Source organism: Nomascus leucogenys, chromosome 18 (genome assembly GCF_006542625.1).
Source record: "Nomascus leucogenys isolate Asia chromosome 18, Asia_NLE_v1, whole genome shotgun sequence".
Lineage (NCBI taxonomy): Eukaryota > Metazoa > Chordata > Mammalia > Primates > Hylobatidae > Nomascus > Nomascus leucogenys.
This window is the reverse complement of record NC_044398.1, coordinates 7265380-7289175: the sequence shown is the minus strand read 5'-3', so window position 1 is coordinate 7289175 and position 23796 is coordinate 7265380. Positions and strand designations below refer to the sequence as shown.

At 33.7% G+C, this 23796-nt stretch overlaps 1 protein-coding gene across 1 annotated transcript in view; it reads right to left on the bottom strand.

Moving 5' to 3' along the window:
- The window catches only part of PHIP (pleckstrin homology domain interacting protein), a 139295-nt gene that overhangs the window by 42194 nt on the left and 73305 nt on the right, over positions 1-23796 (bottom strand). The window contains exons 16-23 of the mRNA XM_030799018.1: positions 21263-21391; positions 19427-19652; positions 15789-15926; positions 14942-15125; positions 8705-8822; positions 6054-6194; positions 3189-3265; positions 716-947 (exon numbers count right to left, since the gene is read on the bottom strand). Coding sequence (XP_030654878.1) covers positions 716-947; positions 3189-3265; positions 6054-6194; positions 8705-8822; positions 14942-15125; positions 15789-15926; positions 19427-19652; positions 21263-21391 — 1245 coding nt within the window. The remainder of the gene's footprint in view (positions 1-715; positions 948-3188; positions 3266-6053; positions 6195-8704; positions 8823-14941; positions 15126-15788; positions 15927-19426; positions 19653-21262; positions 21392-23796) is intronic.

The window sequence follows — 23796 nt, the reverse complement described above, 5'->3', positions numbered from 1 at the left end:
CTCATGTTGTATTTACTTTAGAACAAAAAATAAACAGCTCTCATTTTCATTCCTATGTTAAAGAATTTCAACTCCGTAAGAGCTGACAGATATTCTTCCTATAATATTTCTTATGTTCTCTGCTTTCTCTCAAATTGTCCACAGACGTAATTGTGGTAATCAAATCAATACTGCTACTGAACAAAGGACTGAAAACTTATGGCTCACACATTGTAGATTAATGAAGGAATGTTACAAGACCATCTTACCCCACTTTAGCTTCATATTTGCCTTGGAGTCAATTGTAACAAGTTGTGTCATTTCTACTCTGTGTGATGTTCCTCACAGACTTTATTTTCAGCAATAACAATTAATAAGGATCGTTAAACATAAAGGCAATTCATAGGCTAATATACTATATGTTTTGTATCATTATGTATTTCACATAAAAAATCCCACTAAACTGTCAAGAAAAATCTGATCTTTTTAAGATTAAATGTTCAATGTTTAGAATATGTCAATTTTGTAAGTAAATACTTTTACATGCTAAACATCTAAAAACTCGAATAAACTAAATATATTTAGGTATACTTTTTTACTACTGTGTACTTCTGAGTTTTTTCTATTATTCTTTGCTGAAACACTTCAACAATGTTTGTGATCAATTGTACTTCAACATGTGTGCTTTAAACTGTTTCCCTAGAAAACACCAAATTTGTAATTTTAAAAACCAAACCTTTTGTTTTCTTTCTTTGGGCTTCTTTTTCTTTGGTGATATTGGTCCATCTTTTTCTTCATTTACTTTTTTCTTTTCCTTTTTAATCTGTTTTTGCTTCTGTTTTTCAGATTCTTCTTCTTCATCTGAACTGCTTTCTGCTTTCTTGGTTTTATTCTTAGGAACTTTCTTTGGTGGCTGCAGATTAATTCCTGCATCTGCTGTCCAGTCAGAGTAATCACTGGAGTAGTCACTAGAAGGAGAGAAGGGATCATTAGATAACACACAAGACAAAATTTTAAGACTTGTTTTATAAAAATGAAAAGAAAGATTATAATAAAGACAAATGACAGAACAAATACTTAAACTAACAAAAAAATACTTCCCTAATTTTCAACTCATCTTCAAAAGTTTCTTGAAATTCTATAGGCTTTACTTAAATATCACAAAAAAACTCCCCCAAAACCTGAAGATACACAAAGTCACAACTTTAATTGAAAAAACAAATTTAAGTACCTTCCAAGATTTTAAGAAAAATATTGACTTCTGAGTGTTGCATATGTTACAAATTCTGTGAGCATATAAAAATAAGAGGGGTTCACTTTTCTCAGTTCTAATGACAGCATAAAGATTACCCTGCAGAGCACAGAAGGTGTCAACATTAAGGAGATATGGGGATTCCTTTTTTAAGGGGAGGTGGGAGTTCCAGACAGGGGGAACTCTTATGGTCCAGTACTAGTGCTCTCAGGGTAGCTGGATATTGAACTGGCAGAATCAGCAGTGTTCCTATCCAGGAGAAAGACTGTGTTTGCAAACTTTACTCTGTATGTAAAGCAACAAAATTTCATTTAGATAAAATTATTCTACCTACCTGCACCCTAAACCTTAGGTGTATCTTATGCTTCAAAGCATGCCATGATTCAGAAAAATACAGGCCTTACTATATTTTGTATACTGCTTCCAATCATGTTTGTCATTTCTTTTTAGTTTACCTTCATTGACAAATGATTTATTGAACCAATCATGTTGCAAAATAAAGAATCTAGTTGTATTATCTTCTATATTAATTTTAGTATGTGAGCATATTTACTTATTTTGTACAATTTTATGAACATAAATGTCTTAAAGGAATCAAGTTATATACTATGTTAAAAGCAGTAATTAGCTTTCCTAGATTTAATGATACATGACCTCATGCCTCTAAAAATACTGCTGTTAACATTAACACTCAAAAAGCAGATTTTTCTGGAGCTTTATTCCATTGTCACTAACCCTCCCCACTACCCCCTCCACTGTCCAAATGTTCTTTATAAGCACGTACCTAAATCTCTGATTATCCTAATCATCCCAGATAAGAATCAAATAATTAAGATGTTTTCTAACATGATTTAGTGATTTCACTATGAAATTTTAAATGATTTTTAAGAACTTACACTACTTTCAGATATGCTATTCTAAAATAGGTTGTCTTCAACTTATAAGCATTTTATTTATACTAGCTCCAGCCACGGCCACTATAAATGGTACCTGCCAAATCACACAGTTATCACTCTCTGGAGTACTTGGCTCTTACAGAAGATCTTCTGCTGTCAGCATAAACATAATTACAAACTCCAGAGCCCAGCATTCTTTACAACTGTCCTCAACTGCTAAAACCACCACTGCTCTTTTAATACAGGACCCCCTATGTCATCTCAGGGTTTGAAATACTCTGATTCTGCTGTTGAGCCAAAAGAAATTCAATTTTTCCTTCAATGACCTGTCTTGAATACAGAAAACTACTAGATATAACCACACACATTTGCACATCATTACCAGAAATCACTACAGTGGGAATAGGAAAGCCCTTGATTGTAGAACTGAGGAACTCTTACAGCCTCTACTTCATAATTTGTCCCTTCTATTTTAAGAGCCACTAAGGTGGGGGATAAGTGTAGCAGCTAATCATAATTGCCATCCCCAAAGGCTATACTCTCTTCTTGCTATTAAGACCTTCCAAAGTTAGCCAAGGTCATAAGCTCTGCAACAATGTGAACTGCCAGTATAAGGAGCTGAAGGAATCCTCACTGGTGTGGTCAAATAAGGTAGGGATAACAAGAAAAAGCAGAGCTTATTCCTCTTATCATTAGTATACCATAAATTCCACTATATAAGATAGTTAACTCAGGAGGCTTGGCATTGCTTTCTTAACTTCACACTTTTCAAAACCAGTAATGAAACTGGTTTGCAATTCAACATTATAACAGTATTCAGAAGAAACAATACTAAGATGATAAAGTTAAAAGCATCATTTTGCAGATCTAGTTGCAATCACCAAAAAATTATTTTCTATAGAGAACATATATCAGAAAATCTACATTTCATACAATTTCAAAAACTCTCTGAAGAACTTTGAACTTACAGAGACTTTGAAACGTGTTGCTGGTTAAAAAAAAAAAATCACCTTTCTGAAGATTTTATATAACATTTGCAGAAATAAAAATCATTCATTTACCTAGAACTGCCATCACTGTGCCATGCTCTCTCTTCTTCTTCGGATGTTCCACCACTGACAGCAACTACTTCGCCTTCCTAAGATATGTTGAATACACATCTTATTGCATAATTTTATAAAATAACATTTTATGATTACAGAAAATATCAGTGATATCTTATAATATCAGTCATATTGGGATATTTAAAATTTGATTTAAATTAGTTGTAAAGGGTGTTGTGGCTCACGCCTATAATCCCAACACTTTTGAGAGGTCGAGGTGGGCGGATCCCTTAAGGTTAGGGGTTCGAGACCAGCCTGGCCAACGTGGCGACACCCTGTCTGTACTAAAATACAAAAAAAATTAGCTGGGAATGGTGGCGGATGCCTGTAATCCCAGCTACTTGAGAGACTGAGGCACGGAATTGCTTGAACCCAGGAGGCGAAGGTTGTCGTGAGCTGAGATCGCACCACTACACTCCAGAAAGAGACTGTCTCAAAAATAATAACAATAAAATAATAAAAGAGTCAGCTGCTGCTCTTTAAAAAATTAGTTGCAAAATACAGCTTTTACCTTTTTTTCACAAATAAATGAGAATACGTAAATGTATATAAAAACATAATACTAATATTGGATTCAGAGCAATCCTACAGATTACCATTGTAAAAGCCTCATAACATATCTTCTAGATAAAATGGTATCAAATTCCATATTTACATTTGAAATTAATTTTTACTTCTTGAGCCTTTTTAAATCACTAAGCTTTCTTTTCTATAAGTGCTTTGAGAAGGCATATTTATGTTTTATTTATTATAGGCACATTTATGTTTTACTTATTAAAACAGCTGTCCCATATAAAAAAGGATGTTCCACTTCTGGTCTTATTTTATCCAAACGGTAAAGGACTAAAAAATACTTAAACACTCTGTTTCTCTTTAGTAAATATTCACGAGTCAACAAAGAATATTATCTTTATGAAAGCATTTTCTTCATAAAGTTGGGTTTTTTGATGGCAAAAATGTTGCATGTCTTCCTCGCTTAAATAAACTTTATGCTCCAATAACAATAACACCTCGTATTTATTAAGCTTTTACTGTATGTTACAAACTATTCTAAGCACTTTGTATGTATCACCCCATTTGGGCTTGATAATGCACTATTGGTGATAGAGAGTTATTTAAATAAAACAAACTAAAGCTTTAAAAAGTTGAGAATTTTGCCCAAGGCGGCACAACTAATAAGCAACAAAACTTGATTTAAGCCCAGGTCACTTTAGTCCAAACCCTGGACAACATTCTGTAAGAATGGTGTTACTTACTTGCTCAGCATATTCAGATAACTTTTAAAGAGGACAATGGGGTGGATTCTTTTAATATTTAAATAAAATAATATATTTGGGACAAAAGTTTTCCCATTTTGATGTTTTAATGAAGAATGTGATTATATGTCTATTCCACAGTTATGAAAACTAAGCAAAAATGAAAAAATCACATTTGCATATTTTATTAACAAAAAGCACATTTTATTAACAAATTTAATCACTGCTTGATATAACAAATCTAAGCAAGTGATATAATTTTTCCCACATTTTGTGTGTTACTTCCTTAAAGGGGGGAAAAAAGAAACGGAATTATTCCTACATTCCAAATACGAAATACTAAAGTACAAAACATTTGAACCAAAAAATCAGAATTCTTTCCAATTAATTAGTATACTGTGCCCAAAGTGATACTTTGTTCTCAATGGGCTCCTCTAGAAATATATTCTGAATTTCTAAAAGGATGTTAAAGCATAAACAAATTAGTTTGAAGACACTTGAAGGACTTACTGTAACAGATGTGTTTCTGGAAATACAGTTCTTAAGTTTCTAATAAACAGAATATTTTAAATATTATATAGAAACTTAATATTTAGAAGAAACTCTTTCAAAAATAGAGACATTTTATAAGATAAATAATTAGCCCACATGTATTTTATGTTTCGTATGTCTATCCAAATTACCATGTGTCAAGTTTATATAATCAGTATATTTCTTTTTTTTGCCAGAATGAATATATCACTTTGACCTGGCCATATGAGGACCCAAAGCCATTGGAGACTAACTTAAATTGTGGTTAGAATACTCTCAGTTTGAGAGTTAATGTTGCCCTGGATAAAGAGAATATATTTAGAGAATTCTCATATATGCCTAGCATTTCAAAGCACAACATGGTTTCAAAAGTGTATAGTAGTCAATATCTAAAATGATTACATCTCTAACCTGTAAAGAAGGAAGGTGATGGGAAGGGTTGAGAAGAAAAGAGGGATGGAGATGGTTTAACTGCTTAATAAGATTGGTTTATGACTGCAAATTGATTGCCTTCATTGAAATAATATATAATTTAGTAAGGACAGTAATATTTACTGAAATAATGACGCATGAGGAATATTTAAAAATTACACTGAGAAAGCTATAAACTGGTACAGAGATTAAAAACCAACAAAAATTGTCAAATACTTATTGATTTGTTGTTATATTTACACTATACTACAGCTTCATGGTACCACTTAAAAAGCTTGGCTTTAAAGTAAAACAAACTTGCATTTATTCCCTGCTCTACCTCTTAACAGGTGACTGTATAGTCTAAATATCTTTGAGCCTCAGAATCCTTATCTATAAAATGAGAATAATTAATTCACGTGAGTTTATTTTGTGGATTTGAAATTATGTGTATGTGTGCCATGCCTAGAAATAGATTTTTAGAAAATAAAAGCTGTATCGTAAGACCCCAAAATGCCATATTTAAGCTACATCTACAAACATATCAATAATTGCAAAGAATTAAACTCATATTTAAAAAAAAAGTAAAAATGACATCTAATTTATGAATGTGCTGATATCTTACATCTGAAGAACTACTGCCATTTTCTATCTCTTCTGAGGGTCTAGGAGTCTCTTCCAATGCAGATCTAGTACGATAATTGTGTTGATTTGTCTGTTGCTTTTTGGATTCTCCAAGATCCAGGAAATGCTCATGAGCATGATTCTAGAAAAAAATAAATTTATTCACAGATTGTTTAAAGAGCAGGATTTTTAGTTTAAAAGTTAAAATTTTTTAATTAAAAAAATTCAAGCTGGGCATGGTGGCGCATGCCTGTAGTCCCAGCTACTCGGGAAGATTGCTTGAGCCTAGGAGTTCAAGGCTGCAGTGAGGGATGATTGCACCACTGCACTACAGCCTGGGTGACAAAGTGAGACAATTTATCCTAACATACAACAACAATAAAAACATTTGTTCATATTTAAGATATCACTTAAATGGACGAGGTTATAGTACCAACTCAAACATTTTAACATTCATCAAGTTAAAGGCTTACCATGGTTACGTTGAAATTTACTTGCTGATTGATTAGTTACAAAAACTCTGGTTTTTTTTCTAATTAATGACAGACATAAGGATTCATGATAAATGACTAAACCAAACACTGAACTCTTCTTTATCTACATCAAACCTACAGAAATGATGTAAGAAAAAGGATAATGGGCTATGAGGCATATGTAACAGGCAGAGGCAAATTGGAAACCAAAATGGGGATCATAAAGCTACCCTGCCACTATGAAGATAAGATGCCATGTGGCTGGGTTATTTTTCTTCTGCTGGAATAATGTGAGGAGTCTTCTGCAGATGAGAATACAACCAATAAGCACTAAAAAACTGACCAAGTACAACACAGTGATGAAGACAAACTCAATAAACATTAAAATTTATACCTAAAACACACAAAAAAAACTTAATAAAGCTATCTCAAAAGTGAATACAAAGGCCAGCCATGGTAGCTCATGCCTGTAATCCCAGCACTTTGGGAGGCCAATGTGGGAGAATCCTGCTTTGGGATCAGGAGTTCAAGACTAGCCAGGGCAATGGCAAGACCCTATCTCTACAAAGTTAAAAAATAAAATTTAAAGTTAGCCAGGCATGGTGGTATAAACCTATAGTCCTAGCTATTTGGGATGATGAGGCAAGAGGATCACCTGAGGCAGTCCAAGGCTGCAGTCAGCTAGGACTGTCCCATCGCACTCTGTCCTGGGTAACACAATGAGACACTGTCTCCCCACCAACCAAACAAAAAAGAGAATCACATCCATGAAATAAATGCAGGGTCTTGTCTTAGAAAAAAACAAAGACTCAATTAGACATCCTTGAAATCGAAAATAACCAATTAAATTAGGGAAAAATAAATGATAGCCAGCTGACGACATAAATAATACTGGTTATTCCAGTTTTTGCGACCACAGACGCTAAAAATATGTGAGTGTGCATGCACATACATATATGTATACATATACATATCGTTCCTTTTATTTCTTAAAAAGTCTTCGAAGTACTACTGAATTAAGAGATAAGCACATCTTTTAATTTATTAATAGATACTAACATATTCCATCCAAAAAGGTAGTAGCAAGCAATACAAACTCTCATCATCATTATTTAAGTTTATCTCAGCAAAGGATGCAAAAAAGGTATGCTTTCTACTTACCATGAAAAAGCCAACCAATCAATCAACCAAAAAACAAGATTATTTCAGAAAGAAATTTTCCTTTATTATACTAACAGGAATTCTACCACTGTGAGGTCCTACTGATCCCAGGGTATGATACACTTAGTAAAGAAAAAAGGACTACTTGAGTATTTTGAAGAGATGAGTAATAAAACAGAAAAGTGAATTCTAAAAAAGAAGACTGATTTAGGAGTTTTAAAAAACTCAAATGAAAAAAAGGAAGGAACACGAAGCTGGTGAAGAAGGCCTGTTATTTATTTTTCCTTTGTTTCAATAATTGCTTTAGATAGTGACTTGGACCTAAAAAGAAGTTTCACATAGGCTTCCTCAATTACAGACTCTAAGGCTCTGAAGTTTTCAAGCTAAGATGTTTTTCTCCAAAATAAAAAAAAAGAAAACAAAAAAAGGAAAAAGCGATACTTGTGATTCCTTCACACTCAGGGAAGTACATATCTCTCTCCAATTAGGCCACGACCAATTGAAATCTACTGGGTGCAAAAGTTTTTCCAGAGTAGGATGACAGAAAAGCCAATCGGTCAAAACTATTAGGGACAATCTACCTCTCTTAATGGAGAAAATGAGAAATATTATCTATAGCAGCATTAGCTGACTTGATTATCTAGAATAATGAATAGATGCAAGACACCACAAAAACACATAGAAGAACATAACAAAATGCTATTTTCAGACTGTACAAAGATGGCGCACAAGATTATGAAGAGCTAAAGAAAGTTCTTGATGAGGCTTTAGTGTAATTTATTAGAATTTCATGAGTATATAAGAATTGGCACTTTGGGAAAGAGTGTGCTACAAAGCAGAAATGGAATTAAAAATTTTAAATAGTAAACAATAGATAATCCAGAGATAACCAAGAAGTACTATGTTAATTTTTACCATTAACCTGTTTATAATAACATTTTAAATTACGAAATGGAGCCTTAAAATGGTCACTATACTTAAGAAGCAAATATTAAATATCAAAATAATTAATATGTACCTTTGAGACAGTGGGTATTTTATTCTCTTTTGGAACAGTTAAGTGTTTTCTTTTCTCTTCTGACCTGTAAGTCTTTATTTCTTCTTCTCCCTTTGCAGTTCTCCATTCTTCTTGCCTACTGAAAGACAAAAGCCATATGCATTAATCTAGAATTTTACACATAACTTTCCTCCCAAAAGGAATATTAGGTGTCAGGAAAGGAACGCTACTCCTGATGTTTTATTTTAAGATGGAAGCACGTGATAAAGATTTCTGAGTTTAATTTCATAGGTTGCAGGCTCAGGACATCTGGCATTAAATGACTGAAATAATGGAAAGACAAACTCTGTCTACTCCAACTTAATACTACCGGTTCCTGCTACGGTCTTTGGCAAACCAAGTATTAGATTCTGGGAACATGGTGATTCCTAGGATATTTTTCCAAGAGTGAGAAATTGGATTTTTTTTTCTTTTTTTAGGATAGGGCCTATGCTTTGATAATCTTCTGTTCCATACAGATAGCTGGAATCTCTTTAAAAATTCAATACAACAGAGCCCGAGGTTACACTGAAAGCCCTGAAAGAACTACACTCTTTCCAGAGACAGGGAGGTCAGGTTTCACTGACTGAAAAAACTCAAACCATCAAGGTGAAACTGAACAACACGAATTGAGGAACACTAATTTTAAACTTTAATTTAATAAAAAAAAAAATGAACTCATGAGAAGATAATTTTATTTTTTATTTCAATATCTTACAACTTTAAAGTTTTTGAAATGCAAGGGTATTTGAACTTTAATTCTCCCTTAAGATTTCATAATAAGAAGGTAGTTAATACTAAAACACAGTGCAACTATATACTGTTGATATTTCTTTACTAGATGATATTAATGTTATCATGTTATTTTACTGCACAATCTCCACTGTGGCTGGCCATAATTCTGAATGGAAAATAAAATGAGCAAATTTAAATCTTCTGAAAAGAACAGGCTTGGATTTAATTTTTTTGTTCTTAATTTAAAAAAAAAAAATTAAACTTTTTACTGCAATCATTATAGATTAACATACAGTTGTAAGAAATAACAGGGCGATTGTTTGTATCCTTTATCCAGTTCCCCCAAATAGTAACATTTTGCAAAACTTTGCATCCTTTATCCAATTCCCCCAAATGGTAACATTTTGCAAAACATCGTACAACATCAGAAGGAGGATGCTGACATTTATACAATCCATTGATCTTACTCAGACTTCCCCAGTTTTACTTCTATTAGTTTCTATTAGTTTGTGTGTGTGTGTACACAGGCATACATGTTTTACTGTGCTTTGCAGATAGTGCATTTTTTTTTACAAGTTGCAAGTTTGTGGGAACCCTGCAGCGAGCAAGTGCCATTTGTCAACCACATATGCTAACTTCGTGTCTCTGTGTCACATTTTGGTAATTCTTAAAATATTTCTGGCTTTTTCACTACCATTATATCTATTATGGAGATCTGTTGTCAGTAATTTTTTATGCTTCTATTGTAGTTGTTTTGAAGCACCATGAACCTCACCTATAACTGACAAATGTTACGTGTGTTCTGACTGCTCCACCAACTAGCCATTGCCCCATCTTCTCCCTCTCCTCAGGCCTCACTATTCCCTGAGACAGAACAATATTAAAGTTAGGCCAATTAAAAACCCTAACTGATCCAGTGAAAACATCTCTCACTTTAAATCAAAGGTAGCAATGATTAAACTCTGTGATGAAAGCATGTCAAAAGCTGAGACAGGCTGAAAGCTATGCCTCTTGTGCCAAACAACCATGTTTTGAACGAAAAGGAAAAGCTCTTGAAGGAAGTTAAATATGCTACTCCAGTGAACATAGGAATGATATGAAAGTGAAGCAGGCTTGTTGCTGATACAGAAATAGTTTTTGTGGTCTGGATAGAAGATCAAACCAGCTACAACATTCCTTTAAGCCAAAGCCTAATCCAGAGCAAGGCCCTAACTCTCTTCTCTTCTGTGAAGGTTGGAAGAGGGGAAAAAGCTGCAGAAGAAAAGTTGGAAGCTAGCAGAGGTTGGTTCATGAGGCTTAAGAACTACCTGTGTAACATAAAAGTGTAGGGTGAAGCAGCAAGTGCTGATGAAGTAGCTGCAGCAATTTATCCAGAATAACTAGCTAAGATCACTGAAGAAAGTAGCTACACTAAACAACAGATTTTCAATGTAGTAACAGATCAAACAGCCATCTAAATGGAAGAAGGTATCATCCGGACTTTCACAGCTAGAGGGAAGTAAGGGCTTGGCTTCAAAGCTTCAAAGGACAGTCTAAATCTCTTCTTAGGGGCTAACGCAGCTAGTGACTTCAAGTTGAAGCTAATGCTCATCTATCATTCCAAAAATTTAAGGGCACTTAAGAATTATGATAAATATACTCATCTTGTGCTCCATAAATGAAACAACAAAGTCTAGATGGCAGCACATCTATTTATAGCATGGTTTACTGAATATTTTTAGCCCACTGTTGAGACCTACTACTCGGAAAACATGATTGCTTTCAGAATATTACTGTTCATTGACAATGCACCTAGTCACCCAAGAGCTCTGATGGAGATATACAAGGTGATTAGTGTTCTTTTCATGCCTGCTAACCGAACATCCATTCTGCAGCCTGTGGGTCTAGGAGTAATTTTGATTTTCAAGTCTTTTTATTTAAGAAATTACATTTCATAAGGCTATAGCTGCACTAGATAGTTATTCTGCTAACAGATCTGGGCAAAGTACATTGAAAACCTTCTAGAAAGGATTCACCATTCTAGATGCCATTAAGAACATTCATGATTCATGGGAAGAGGAAAAGTATCACTGTTAACAGGAGTTTGAAAGAAGCTGATTCCAACCCTCATAGATGATTCCGAAGGCTGAAGAGATCAGTGGAAGAAGTTACTGTAGATGTAATAGATATGGCAAGAGAACTAGAATTAGAAGCGGCAACTAAAGATGTGACTGAATTGCTGAAGATGCATAATAAAACTTTAAACGAATGAGGAGCGGCTCATGGATGAACAAAGAGGTTTCTTGAGGGAGGCTACTCTAGTGAATATGCTTTGAATATTGCTGAAATGCTAACAAAGGATGTAGAAAACTATATGAACTTGGCCAGGTGCAGTGGCTCATGCCTGTAATCCCAGCACTTTGGGAGGCTGAAGAGGGCAGATCACAAGGTGAGGAGATCAAGACCATCCTGGCTAACACAGTGAAACCCCGTCTCTACTACAACTATAAAAAATTATCCAGGCATGGTGGTATGCGCCTGTAGTTCCAGCTACTGGGAAGGCTGAGGCAGGGGAATTGCTTGAACCTGGGAGGTGGATGTTGCGGTGAGCCCAGATCACACCACTGTACTCTAGCCTGGGCAACAGAGTAAGACTCCGTCTCAAAAAAAGAAAAGAAAAGAAAAGGAAATTACATGAACTTAATAAAGCAATGGCAGGGTTTGAGAGGACTGACCCAGTTTTGAAATAAGTTCTACACAGAAATATTTCATGAGAGGAGTCAAATCAATGTGGCAAACTTTATTATTGTCTTATTTTAAGAAATTGCCACAGCCACTCCAACCTTCAGCAACCTCCACTCTGATCAGCCAGCCACCATCAACATTGAGGCAAGACCCTTCACCAGCAAGAAGAGTATAATCACTGAAGGTTCAGATGGTTGTTAGCGTTTTTCAGCAGTAAAGAATTTTCAAATTAGGTATGTAGTTTTTTTCAGACATAATCATATTGTTCAATTAACAGATTATAGAATAGTATAACCTTAACTTTTACATGCACTGGGAAACAAACAAACAAAATCATGTGAGCTGCTTTACTGCACTGGTCTGGAACCAAACCTGCAATATCCCCAAAGTATGCCTGTATCTTAGCAACCTAAATCTGTTCTCCATTCCTATACCCTTGTCATTTCAAGAATATTCCATAAACGGAATTATACAGAATGTACTTTGAAATTATTTTTCTCCACTCAGCATAATTCCCTCAAGATTCATACCCATTGTATCAATATGCTGTTCCTTTTTATTGCACAGTCCATGGTGTGAATATACCATTGTTTAACCATCTACCCACTGAAATACATCTGGGTATCTTTCTGGCTTTTGGGTATTACAAATAAAGCTGCTATACATTTATGTTCAGGTTTTTGTGTGAACATGAGTTTTCATTTCTTTAGGATAAATTCCCAATAGTGCAACTGCTGGGTCATATGACAGGCAGTTGCATGTTTAGGATTTTAGCAAAGTGCAAAACTGTTTCCCAAAATGGCTCTATCATTTTACATTCCCACTAGCAATGCATGAGTAATTCAGTTTTCTCTACATCCTCTCTAGCATTTGGTGCCGTCACTTATTTTTTATTTTAACCATTCTGAGAAGAATGCAGTGATATTTCATTGTGGTTTCAACTTGTATTTCCCTAATGGTTAACGACATTGATTATCTTTTCATGTGCTTATTTGTCATCTATAGATCCTCTTTGGTAAATGTCTGTTCATGTCTTTTGCCCATTCTCTGGTTGGATTCTGTTGTTTACTATTGAGTTATGAGAATTATTTCTATGTTACTTAGCCCCCTGTTGGGTATGTCATTGGATTCCATTTTAATTAATGGATGAGGCTGACCCATTTCAGAGAGCCTTTTTAAAAGGAAACTTTAGACTACCCACTGAAGAGATTCTTAGGAAGATTCCCATAGGATGAGTACAAAGTTTTAGAGACAAAGCTCTAGGAAGCCCAAAGAAAGAATATCTGTTAAAGTTATGGCCACAGTCTTGCTTGACCACAGGCCAATGAATAGTTAAGCCCAATGATAAAGGAATAAAACGATGAAGAATATTTGAAGACAAATAAATCTTCCTCACTCCTCAGGTTCCCTTCCATGTGCAGGAGGAGCCTCAACCAACAACTAGCAACCTTATCTCCTGACTCATTCCTCTCCAGAGGAGGAGTAAATTAGTCAACTGATATGCTCTGGAAGAAAAACCCAGCTTAGCACAGCCCAGCCTTATGCCATTGTGTGCAATTATACATTTTGCCCTGCATCTTAAAGAAGCAAACCACATGTCCCACAAGGGAAGAAAAACTGTGGCCCACTGCTATCTGTGTCTGGTGAATATTACTTTTTGTTACTGATATGGTTTTTGTGGAATATTACTTTTTGTTACTGATATGGGTTTTATTTCATGAAATAAAAAGTGATAGTAACAAACAGTGATAGTCTGATTTACTATGTGTCTTATTCTCCATGCTATTTTTCAATTATTTCAGAATTGGTCTTGAAAAAATAGGCATTATTTATTTGACCCCTTTCAAACCTTAACATTAGAATTAAGAAGTAAACAAGAATCTAACTAAAAATATACCATGTGAGTTAATTAATTTATGACAGATAACTGGATATATTTGTCATAAAAAAAGTGTAAATGTATACCTTTGGTGTGTATTTAATTCTAAATCCTAACATAAATTCAAAGTATGTCCAATCAAAAAGCATAATCTATATGAACATTAAGATCAAAATTTTAATTATGTAATTACTACTATCTTCTGAGTTGAAGAACTAGACAATCTTAAATTCAAATTCACATTTTGACCTTCATACTTAGAACATACTTCATACACAGAAATCAGCCTTACTTAGGTTCATATAGGCCTCATTCATGAGTATTTCATGACTGAAGATCAAAAGGAACTGGATAAAAAGTTCCCTCATGGCATGGTCTAAGAGAATAGAATTTTATTAAATCAATACTTTTAAAGTCATAAATGTATACTTTTAAATATAAATATTTTAATATATATAAAATCTTTATGTATTTTCCAATTAATTTTTTTTTGCATCTGAATATCATGTGAATGGCTGGCTAAATCCATTAAAAAATTAAATAATTATAACAAACTTTATAAAATGTATTTTAAGATATAGTTAAGCAAGACAAGCCAAGACTGAAATATGCTACTCAATAAAACCTCCTATTTGGTCAATCCAAATTTATGATTTTCCTGTTGACCTTAACACATATTATTCTTATCATTTACATAAATCATTCTAGAAATAAATATATCTTAGAAACTTAATTTTTCTACAGTCATGAATAGTTTATACTACCCTTCCAGATAAATTTCAGAGGAATTACAGGGCTGAAAAGGTATTATGCTGTGAATGCTGTTAACTCAAAATGAACCCAAGGAACTATGGTACATAACAATTCACAACTTCCCTTACCTGGCTACACCAGCTGATAGCTCGGGTACTACCACCCTTCGACTCCAAGCTACAAGATCCCGCTCTGTGGCTATTTCACTTCTTGGTGCGTTGCTGTGCATTTGCCGTACACCTTCAATTTGTCCACTACGTCTTAGTCCTACGTTTGGTGGTGAATGAACCTCTGAGGTAGAACTTATGGAGCCTAAGTGAAAAGTTGGAGCCTAAGTGATTAAGTTCTACTTAGAGATATTTCTCCATTAGTTTATAACAGAAAAAAAGAGATAATACACTATCTTCCATATGAAACTTCGTATTGTGGCAAACTAATTAAATTACCGTATCAGGAACTAAACCACAGGCAAAAGTGGTTTAATGAAAACAAAACATGGTTATTCAGTTGATTAGGTAAGTCAATGAATCATAACTATAGACTATTAAGCCCCAAGGATATAAAATCATTACTTTAAAAAAATGCTAAGTATTTTTGAGAAGACTTCATAAGAAGCAAACTAGACAAACCCAAGAGTATTTATGGTTCATAAATTTGTTTTGACTCTTAAAGTTTAACAATATACAACAATAAGGGTGATGAGATGTTCAAGAATGTGGCTTTGACTATTCTACATGTTTACTATAGAAAATGTGGAAGAATATACACATTTAAAAACTCATTATCTCTAACTTGAAATCTCATTATGAACCATTTTCTTAGGTCATTAAATATTCTTCAAAACCCTGATCATTTTGGCAGCCTAATATTTCATTTTACGGATGTACCATAATTTCTTAAACCACTTAACACTGTGGGAGATTTAGGCTGTTTCAAATTTTTAAATATTCCACTTAAAATAGAATATCTGCTTACCTCTACTTAAACGGCTGGTATTACTGATACCTGCTTCACCAGAACGTCTCAGGTCTTGCTCCTGTTGTAGTCTTTGAATCATGCTGTCCAGTGGGCTGATCTCCTGGTTTGCTTGCTGACTTAAAACTTGATTCAGTCCTATACAATACCACACAAAATATTACGAATATTTTAGCTACTATTCAAACCATTTTACTCATCAACCTCACTTATGAGTTCAGAATTAAACATAAATGTTGCTTGGGTAAAAGACTTAAATGATCAACTGTAAATCACAGGAGTTAAAAAAAAAAAGGAAAGAAAACATCTGTCCATCTTAGTTTATCAAAACTAATGATGAGGATGGTTGCTAACTTTTACTAAGTGTTTATCATGACTCAGATACTCATAATCCTTATGGTAACTCCATCAGGTATGTATAAAAAACTCCACTTTATAGATGAGAAAACCAAAATAACTGTTCGAAGTCATACATCTAATGAGTGGCAATAGTTAGGTTTTCCACTTAGATCATAGTTTCTTTTAAAATGACACATCTGATTACCCACTTTCTTAAAAAAAAATGTTTATTGCCTCGTTTATTCAATACATTATTGACTGTCTACTATATGTTAGGAACTACGCCAGGTACTGAGATCTAGTGGTAAATAAGGGACATGAAGATCCCTACTCTTTAGGGAGCTAACATACTGATGGGGAAAGTAAACAATAACCCAGGAGTTAATACAGAGTATGAAAGAAAGGTGTTGAAATAAAGAAGGTGATGGTGGGTCAGAAAAATCAAAGAAGCCCTCTCGGACAAGGTAGCATTTGAGTTGAGATTTAAATTAGTTAGCCACATAAAGATCTAGATAAGGAACACTTCAGGTAGAACCAAAGAGGTACAAAGGCTGTGAAGCAGGGAGAAACTTGTATTTTAATCCATCCAACTTTTCCAGCATTAATTCTTACTTGTACCATTCATACAGGACCACTTGACTTTTCTGTCCTTCTAACAAGAAAACACCTTCATGCACTGAAACTTTTGAACACAATATTCCCACTATAAACATGACAATCTCTAACTCACCATTCCAGCACCAACTAAAATGGCACCTCCGTATTTCCTCTGCCAAATCTTTCCAATTACTTCTGAAAGAATTACCTGCTACCCTCTTTCACTTCCTTGAACAACCCATACATATCTAAGTATTCAGACCAATATAAAACATAAATGAAGTCCAAACCAGTTAGTTCCTCAAAAGCATGAACTGTCTCATTTATCTTATCTAAATCTAGTACAATGCTAGGCATTAAAAAATATTCACTCTTGCTGAATAAATTTTTAAAAGGTGTATTATAAAATATATGAAAAATATTGCCATGAGTATAAAGAAGGGAGCAATTAGTATCAGCCATACAAGTATATGAGAAGATCTGATCAGCTCAGAATTTAAGGGTGGGCTTAAATGGTAAGAAAAGATAGCAAGGATATTCTGAAATGAAGTAGTAGTAAGAAAGGTAAAAGGAAAAATAAATTACATGTATTAAATGCATAATTTCATTTATAAGAGAAAACTAAAATTCAATAGGATAAAATAACTTGTTTAAGGTCACCAAAGTAGAAGTGGTAAAACTAGACAGAAGTCAAAGTTCAAATGTCTTATACTTCTTTCCTGGTTTGCTGTTGGAAAACCATGTTGGAATACTGATGAATAATCTGATACAGCTCAAGTTTACAACTGAAAAAGACACATTTAAAGTATGTTGTATGGTGCCAATACAACAAGCTAATTTATTATTATAAAAACTCAAATCTATTTTTCCCTAACTCTGAGAGATTTCCCAGAATAAATTTTATTATCTGGATTTGCAAATAAAAAGTTAAGGTTTTTTTGAAAAGCATTTTGCTTTTGTTCTGTTTTTGTATTAACCAATTTTACACTCAGTAAGTCTAAAAAATGACAAAAAAAGATTTTTACTCTGAATTCTGAGAATTAGAACACTGAAAATTTTTGGGACTTATTACAAAGCCAATATTATTGCTATGGATTCTCTTATGGATACCAACAACTGGTATCTATTTCATTTTTAAGATTATGCCTACTTTATATGGAAGAATGAACAATGGACTGAGAATCAGAGCTGAGGTTAGAGTCCTGTGATTCTATGACACAATACCATTAAACTTTGAATTCTCTCAACTTGCAGGACTGGAATTTCATAGACACAGGATTAAATATTGTTTATGAAAACCCTTTATAAATTGGTAAATGGATTTAAAAATAATAATAATTAATTAGCACTGATACTTTAATAAATGAGTCTTTTCCTTATTTCTCTGTGTCTGAAACCCTAAAGTAGCTATCTATTTTGAGGCTTAGGCACAATCTGATTTTGCCAATTCCTCTCCGAGAGACTGAAGACATTTCTCTTAATTTCAGTCCTATGACCAGAACTTCTCTAATACTGAAACTTATCTAATCTGAATATCTATCCATGGTTCTCGAATACTACTTATTCTTTGAGTTCATGCTGTGTCCATGTACTGAGACACATTAATCTCACAAACTCCAGATATTCAAGTCCACTGGACTGCACTACTCTAGGAGTAGCAGCAGGAATGATTCCTCTAATGCTTCTTCTCACCCTCCATTCTAAGTGGACATGTCTAATTCCAGGAGGAGCCCTTTCTGTCCAGTATGTCCACCTTTATTGCAACTTCATGCTAAATCCTTTAAGAAAAATAAGATGCAGGTTTGAGGTTGATTTTTTTCTGTGCTCCTTACAGAATCTAATTTCATTATTTAAAAGTCACTCAACACAAAAGCTACTTAGAAGCTTTTGTCAATTAAAGTCTAGAACTTAAAATATTTTCATAAATATTTTTCTAGTCTAAAAATATAGTAGAAGTATTCATAATGACAAAACTGGTTTAACCTTCTTTACAGAACCTTTCCATTATTTTTACTTAATACACTAGTGCTGCATTTCTTGTCAAAAGAGGGAAAGCAGTTTGTAGACTTTGACTCCATTTTAACTCTCATTTAAATCCTCAACACTCCATAATACTTCACTAAAACAGCTCTCAACACTTTCCATTTCAATCCTCTTATAAACCTTTAAAAGTTGGTAACTTTTTAAAACATCTGCAATGTGAACAGGCCATCTACAATCTCTCTCACATCATGCTATTATTCCCTTTAGTAACATTCATCACAATTTGAACTATGTATTTGTTTATTCTAGTGAACCGTGTTTATTAATCTACTAACCCATTCCATGAAAGCAAGGATCATGTTTGTTTAATTCACTACTGAATAGCCATGGCTTAGCAGGTGTCAGAGACAGAAGAGATTATCAATAAATGTTGCTGAGTAAGTAAATGAATTGACTTGTTTCACACCAAATACAGGAACTACCTTATTGATCCCTAGGGGTTACAAATGGATAATAAATCAAAATTATTGCTGTAAATCACCAATGTTCCATAATTAACTTGTAATCCTTAAGCATGATCAAAGACCTGCATAAAAGTATAAAACATACTTTTACTTCTTATCCACTTAACAACTGAAAACAAAGTTTTACTCAATTAGCAATTTTAACAGTTCAGTGGGAAGAAGAAAATTTAATTGTCTAAGAAAATGAGCACCTACCTGAGGAAGTTACTCCCATCTGAGGGATGAGTTGCTCCTCCCTGCAATTTTCACGGCCAGGAACTAATCTTTGATATCTTGATGGATGAGGGTTACCATCAACATCAACCAAAAAAGGGGGAGGCATAAGATGAGGCGCTTGCTGAGTCTGTTCATCTAATACAAAATTGTTGGCATCACGAATAAGTGGCCGATAATCACTATGAAAGAACATCTGATCTGCTATCTGTAAAAAGAAAAGTCCATAAAAGACTGCAAAAATAAAAATGTATCATTGTAGAAAAAAAGGCTACATCATTTCTAATAGAAAGCAAACATCTGAATACAAATAATGGTATTAAGCAACAATTTGTAAAATATTATTTTCCTGAATTAATTGTAAATATGTATTTTAATTTTCTACCTTAAGTATTATGATCAGAAAAGTAGCTGCTTTAAATTTTCTCTGAAACAAGGAAGGGATTATACACAGGAGTCCCCTCTTATTTGCAATTTTGCTTTCCATGGTTTCAGTTACCTGTGGTCAACCTGACTCCAAAAATGCTGAACAGAAAATTCCAGAAATAAACAACTTATAAGTTTAACTGTGCACTGTTCCAAAATGCATAATGAAATCAAGTGCCATCTCACTTGGGACACAAATCATCCCTTTGTCCAGCATATCCACATTGTCTAGGAATGCTACCCACCCATTACTGTATAGGAAAAACACAGTGTGCATAGGGTTTGGTACTCTCCAAGGTTTTAGGCATCCATTTGGAGTCTTGGAACATATTCCCTGTGGATAAGAGGAGGCTACTGTGTAGAAAAGCTACCACTAAAAATAAGCTATTCAATATTCAATTTTAAATTAAATGGTAACATCAAATCTAGTCACAAATCATTCAACAGTATTTTTACTTCCACAGAGCTACCATGCTTTATCTTAAATCCTTAGGTATACAGTAAGTATGATTTGTGTAATATTACTATAAAAATCACGTAAGACTTTCTAAAGATTAATAAGCATTTTCTCTAAATGTTTTGAGATGATATAAAATTATTAATATAAACTCAAACAGGACATAAATTTTATTACATAAAATTTCACTGGTTAATTTGCAATTTTTTAAACTAAATTATAAACTACTCAATATTTACTATCATAACCTTTTATACCATTCCACCACAAGTAAGCAATTTAATTCTTTTAGTCACTAATCTTAAAGTTGGGGTCTTTAACTGCTGAGCAAAGTGGCAGGGCATATGCCTGTAGTGCCAGCTGCAGTTATTTAGTAGGCTGAAATGAGAGGATTGTTTGAGCCCAAGAATTCAAAGCCAGTCTAAGCAACATAGTGAGACATTTCACCCCCACCCTGTAAAAAAAGCCCCCCAAAAACTGGACAGGATCTTTAATAAAAAACATTAACTACAATCAGGTAATATAATACATTTTTAAGAACCACATGAAAGCCAGATTTGTACCCTAGATAAGTACATATTATCTATATTAAAAAAACATTTTACATAATTTCAGAGTCCCACTATGGATAACATCTTCCATCTCCAGTTTATATACCCCAAGTTAAGAATTCCAATCTAGATTGCTCCAGCAGGCTAAGAGTTTTTTTTTTCCTGAAATATGCAGATTTTAAATAATAAGCCCTAATAAAGTGAGATTTAACTGCTGTCTTCACCTTCCTTTCCAAAACTAAGTCTCCAGACTACTTAACACAAGATTCTTCAAATTTTATCCTGCATGTAAAGATGCTGATTCTCACCCACTCCAAAAACATACAACCCCTAAACATGCATTAAAAAAAAATAAGGACATGATATATAGTCATCATACTCTACCTTGTCATATTTGCTACTGGACCCAAAGCCAAAAATTAAAAGATGTCCATGAGAGTCTGTGCATGCAAAATGCTGACCATCAGGAGAGCATTTGCAGTCAAATACTGCGCCATGTCCTTGGCCTTCAATCTGAAATATATTTAACCAACAGTAAGAAAACTACCATTAAAATGTAAAGAATTGGTCACTATTATTACAATAATTTTATGATAAAAGCACACATCCTAATGAAGTGAAGATTAAGTAAAACAAGCATAGTACAGTAATAAAATTTATGAATATTCATGAAAAGTGCCAGATTAATAGCCATGAAAAGTGCCAGATTAATAGCCTTGAAAAATAAAGTACTCTATCCACAGACCACACACAATTCAGGAAATAAAAGAATACCAACTCCCCCACCCATAGAATTGTTTCATGTTTTAAACTCAGATTTAACACATAATTATGTCTTATACTCCATCTATCTCCGTTCAATCATGCCCTTTCTGCAAAAGCTGACATGTAGCAACTGTACTGATTTTTTGGTAATTCTTGGAAGTAGTAGGCAGAGATCATTGCTCAAATGACACTAGATTTTATTATTTTTGGTAATAAATTCCCTGGTAGTCTGACTCGTCTTTTAAATGGTGAATTTCAAAGGTTAAAGAAAAGGTTTTTTTTACCTGATAATTGTTTTCTGTTTTCCAGTTCCATTAATCCAGAACGAATGGGTTTCCTCCCTGCAACCTGTCAATCAAACAGAGGTGGCCAATCACCACTCTGAATTTTTTGCTCTCAGTGCTTCTTCAGACTATGTTCCAGTTGAAAACTTCTTTAGCAGTGTTCTGAAAGAGGTAAAAATTCTACCCTATCTAAAGCACATCTAGGGACTGAATTTCAGAAACAACTAAAATAGGGAGTTGACTCCCTAACAAATAACAACTAAGGATGATTTTCAACAAATGCTGTTGGATTTCTGGATTAGCAGAATCGGAACACACACACATTATCAGGTAAGAAATACCTCCTTTCTGTTCCGGTATCCACTGATCTAGAACAAATTGAGCTTTATTAGTAATATCCCAGGAGATGCTTGGAAAAGAGAAAGGTGGTAACTTTCTTTCTTATTAAAAATGTGGCATAAGGATGGATGTACAGTTCACCAAATGCAGAAGTTAAAATTCAGAAGAAGAATAACTGATTTCTCAAGGAAGGTTTGCATTTTAGTAAAAAGAGAAAATATTTCTATAAAAGAAAGGACTTTACCTAAGAAGTTAATACAATACCACAAATGGGATTGCCTCAAAAAGAAAGCTAGCTTTTTCCTTTGGCTTGCTAAAAAGAAGAATGTGTGCAACAGTGCTTATTAATGCTATTTTGGATGGTTACAGTAATAGAAAAGAAAGAATAACTTTTTAAAAAATGTAACCATATTAGATAAAACTAGTAAAATTATTTAATGTTTAATATACACAACAACTTATAAAAGAAAGGAAATGAATCATAAGCGAAACAGGATTATATCTCGAGTGTGAAGAAAGTTGGAGGATGATAAGATAGGAGACGAAGGTAACTGATTCCAAGTCTAAAACAATTCAAAAACAAGAAGGAATATAACTATTTCTCCAGATTACCATAAGGGCACCAGTAGCCATACAGCTAGGCATTTGCCAAAAATGAAAGACTATAAGTAGAAATTCAGGATTCAAGTCTTTATTTTTCAGTGTTTTCCTAGGCAAATAAAAAAAAAGTTACATGAACTGTTATAAATAAGCAACCACATGAACAAAGTACACCTCTAAATAGACTTTTATATCAAAAACTAAAAATTAGGGGATTGAAACTGCCTTGGCCATATGTTGTTAAATGGTTTTTTTTTTTTTTAAACTCAGTTCACTCAAAATTTCACAGAAGGCAAGAGAGAGAATAAAAAAGCAACTACTTTATAAATCTACTCTAATAAATGTTTCCAGAAGTGTAATTACAAGTCTAAGATTACAATTTTAAGTCGACAGTAGAGTGGAGACTTGAAAGTAGTCCAATATAGCGATTTCAAAGGAAATCTGATAAATGTTCCTAAGCATGGTATCCTTCATGTGTTGTTTAAACAAACGTTTTTTCTTTTTGGGGTTGAGGGTTGGGGGGCAACTAGGACTGATCAACCCTTGACCCTATTATTTACCAATGTTGCCACATTTACAGTTAGTAGATCTCTAAAATAATCTTTGGGGACAGCTGAAACTTATAAAGCTCTAAAAGAGCAAAGAAAAAATAGCAATCATATTTAAGATGCCTGTGTGTCCTATATAACACATTTCATTGTGAATATGGCAAGACAGTATTAATTTTCTTGGTATAAGGCATCTGTTTAACTCCAAAGTGACTTTTATATGGAGAAAATGAAAGTATATTTCAATCATATCAGAAAAAAGAAAAGGATATTATTTGGATTAACCATTTGTTTACTAAAGGAGGCATTAAAAGAATCTGCTTTACTCATGAACCAGTTAGAAAAGGTGCCTCTAACCTTATCAATTAAAAGACCAACTCTC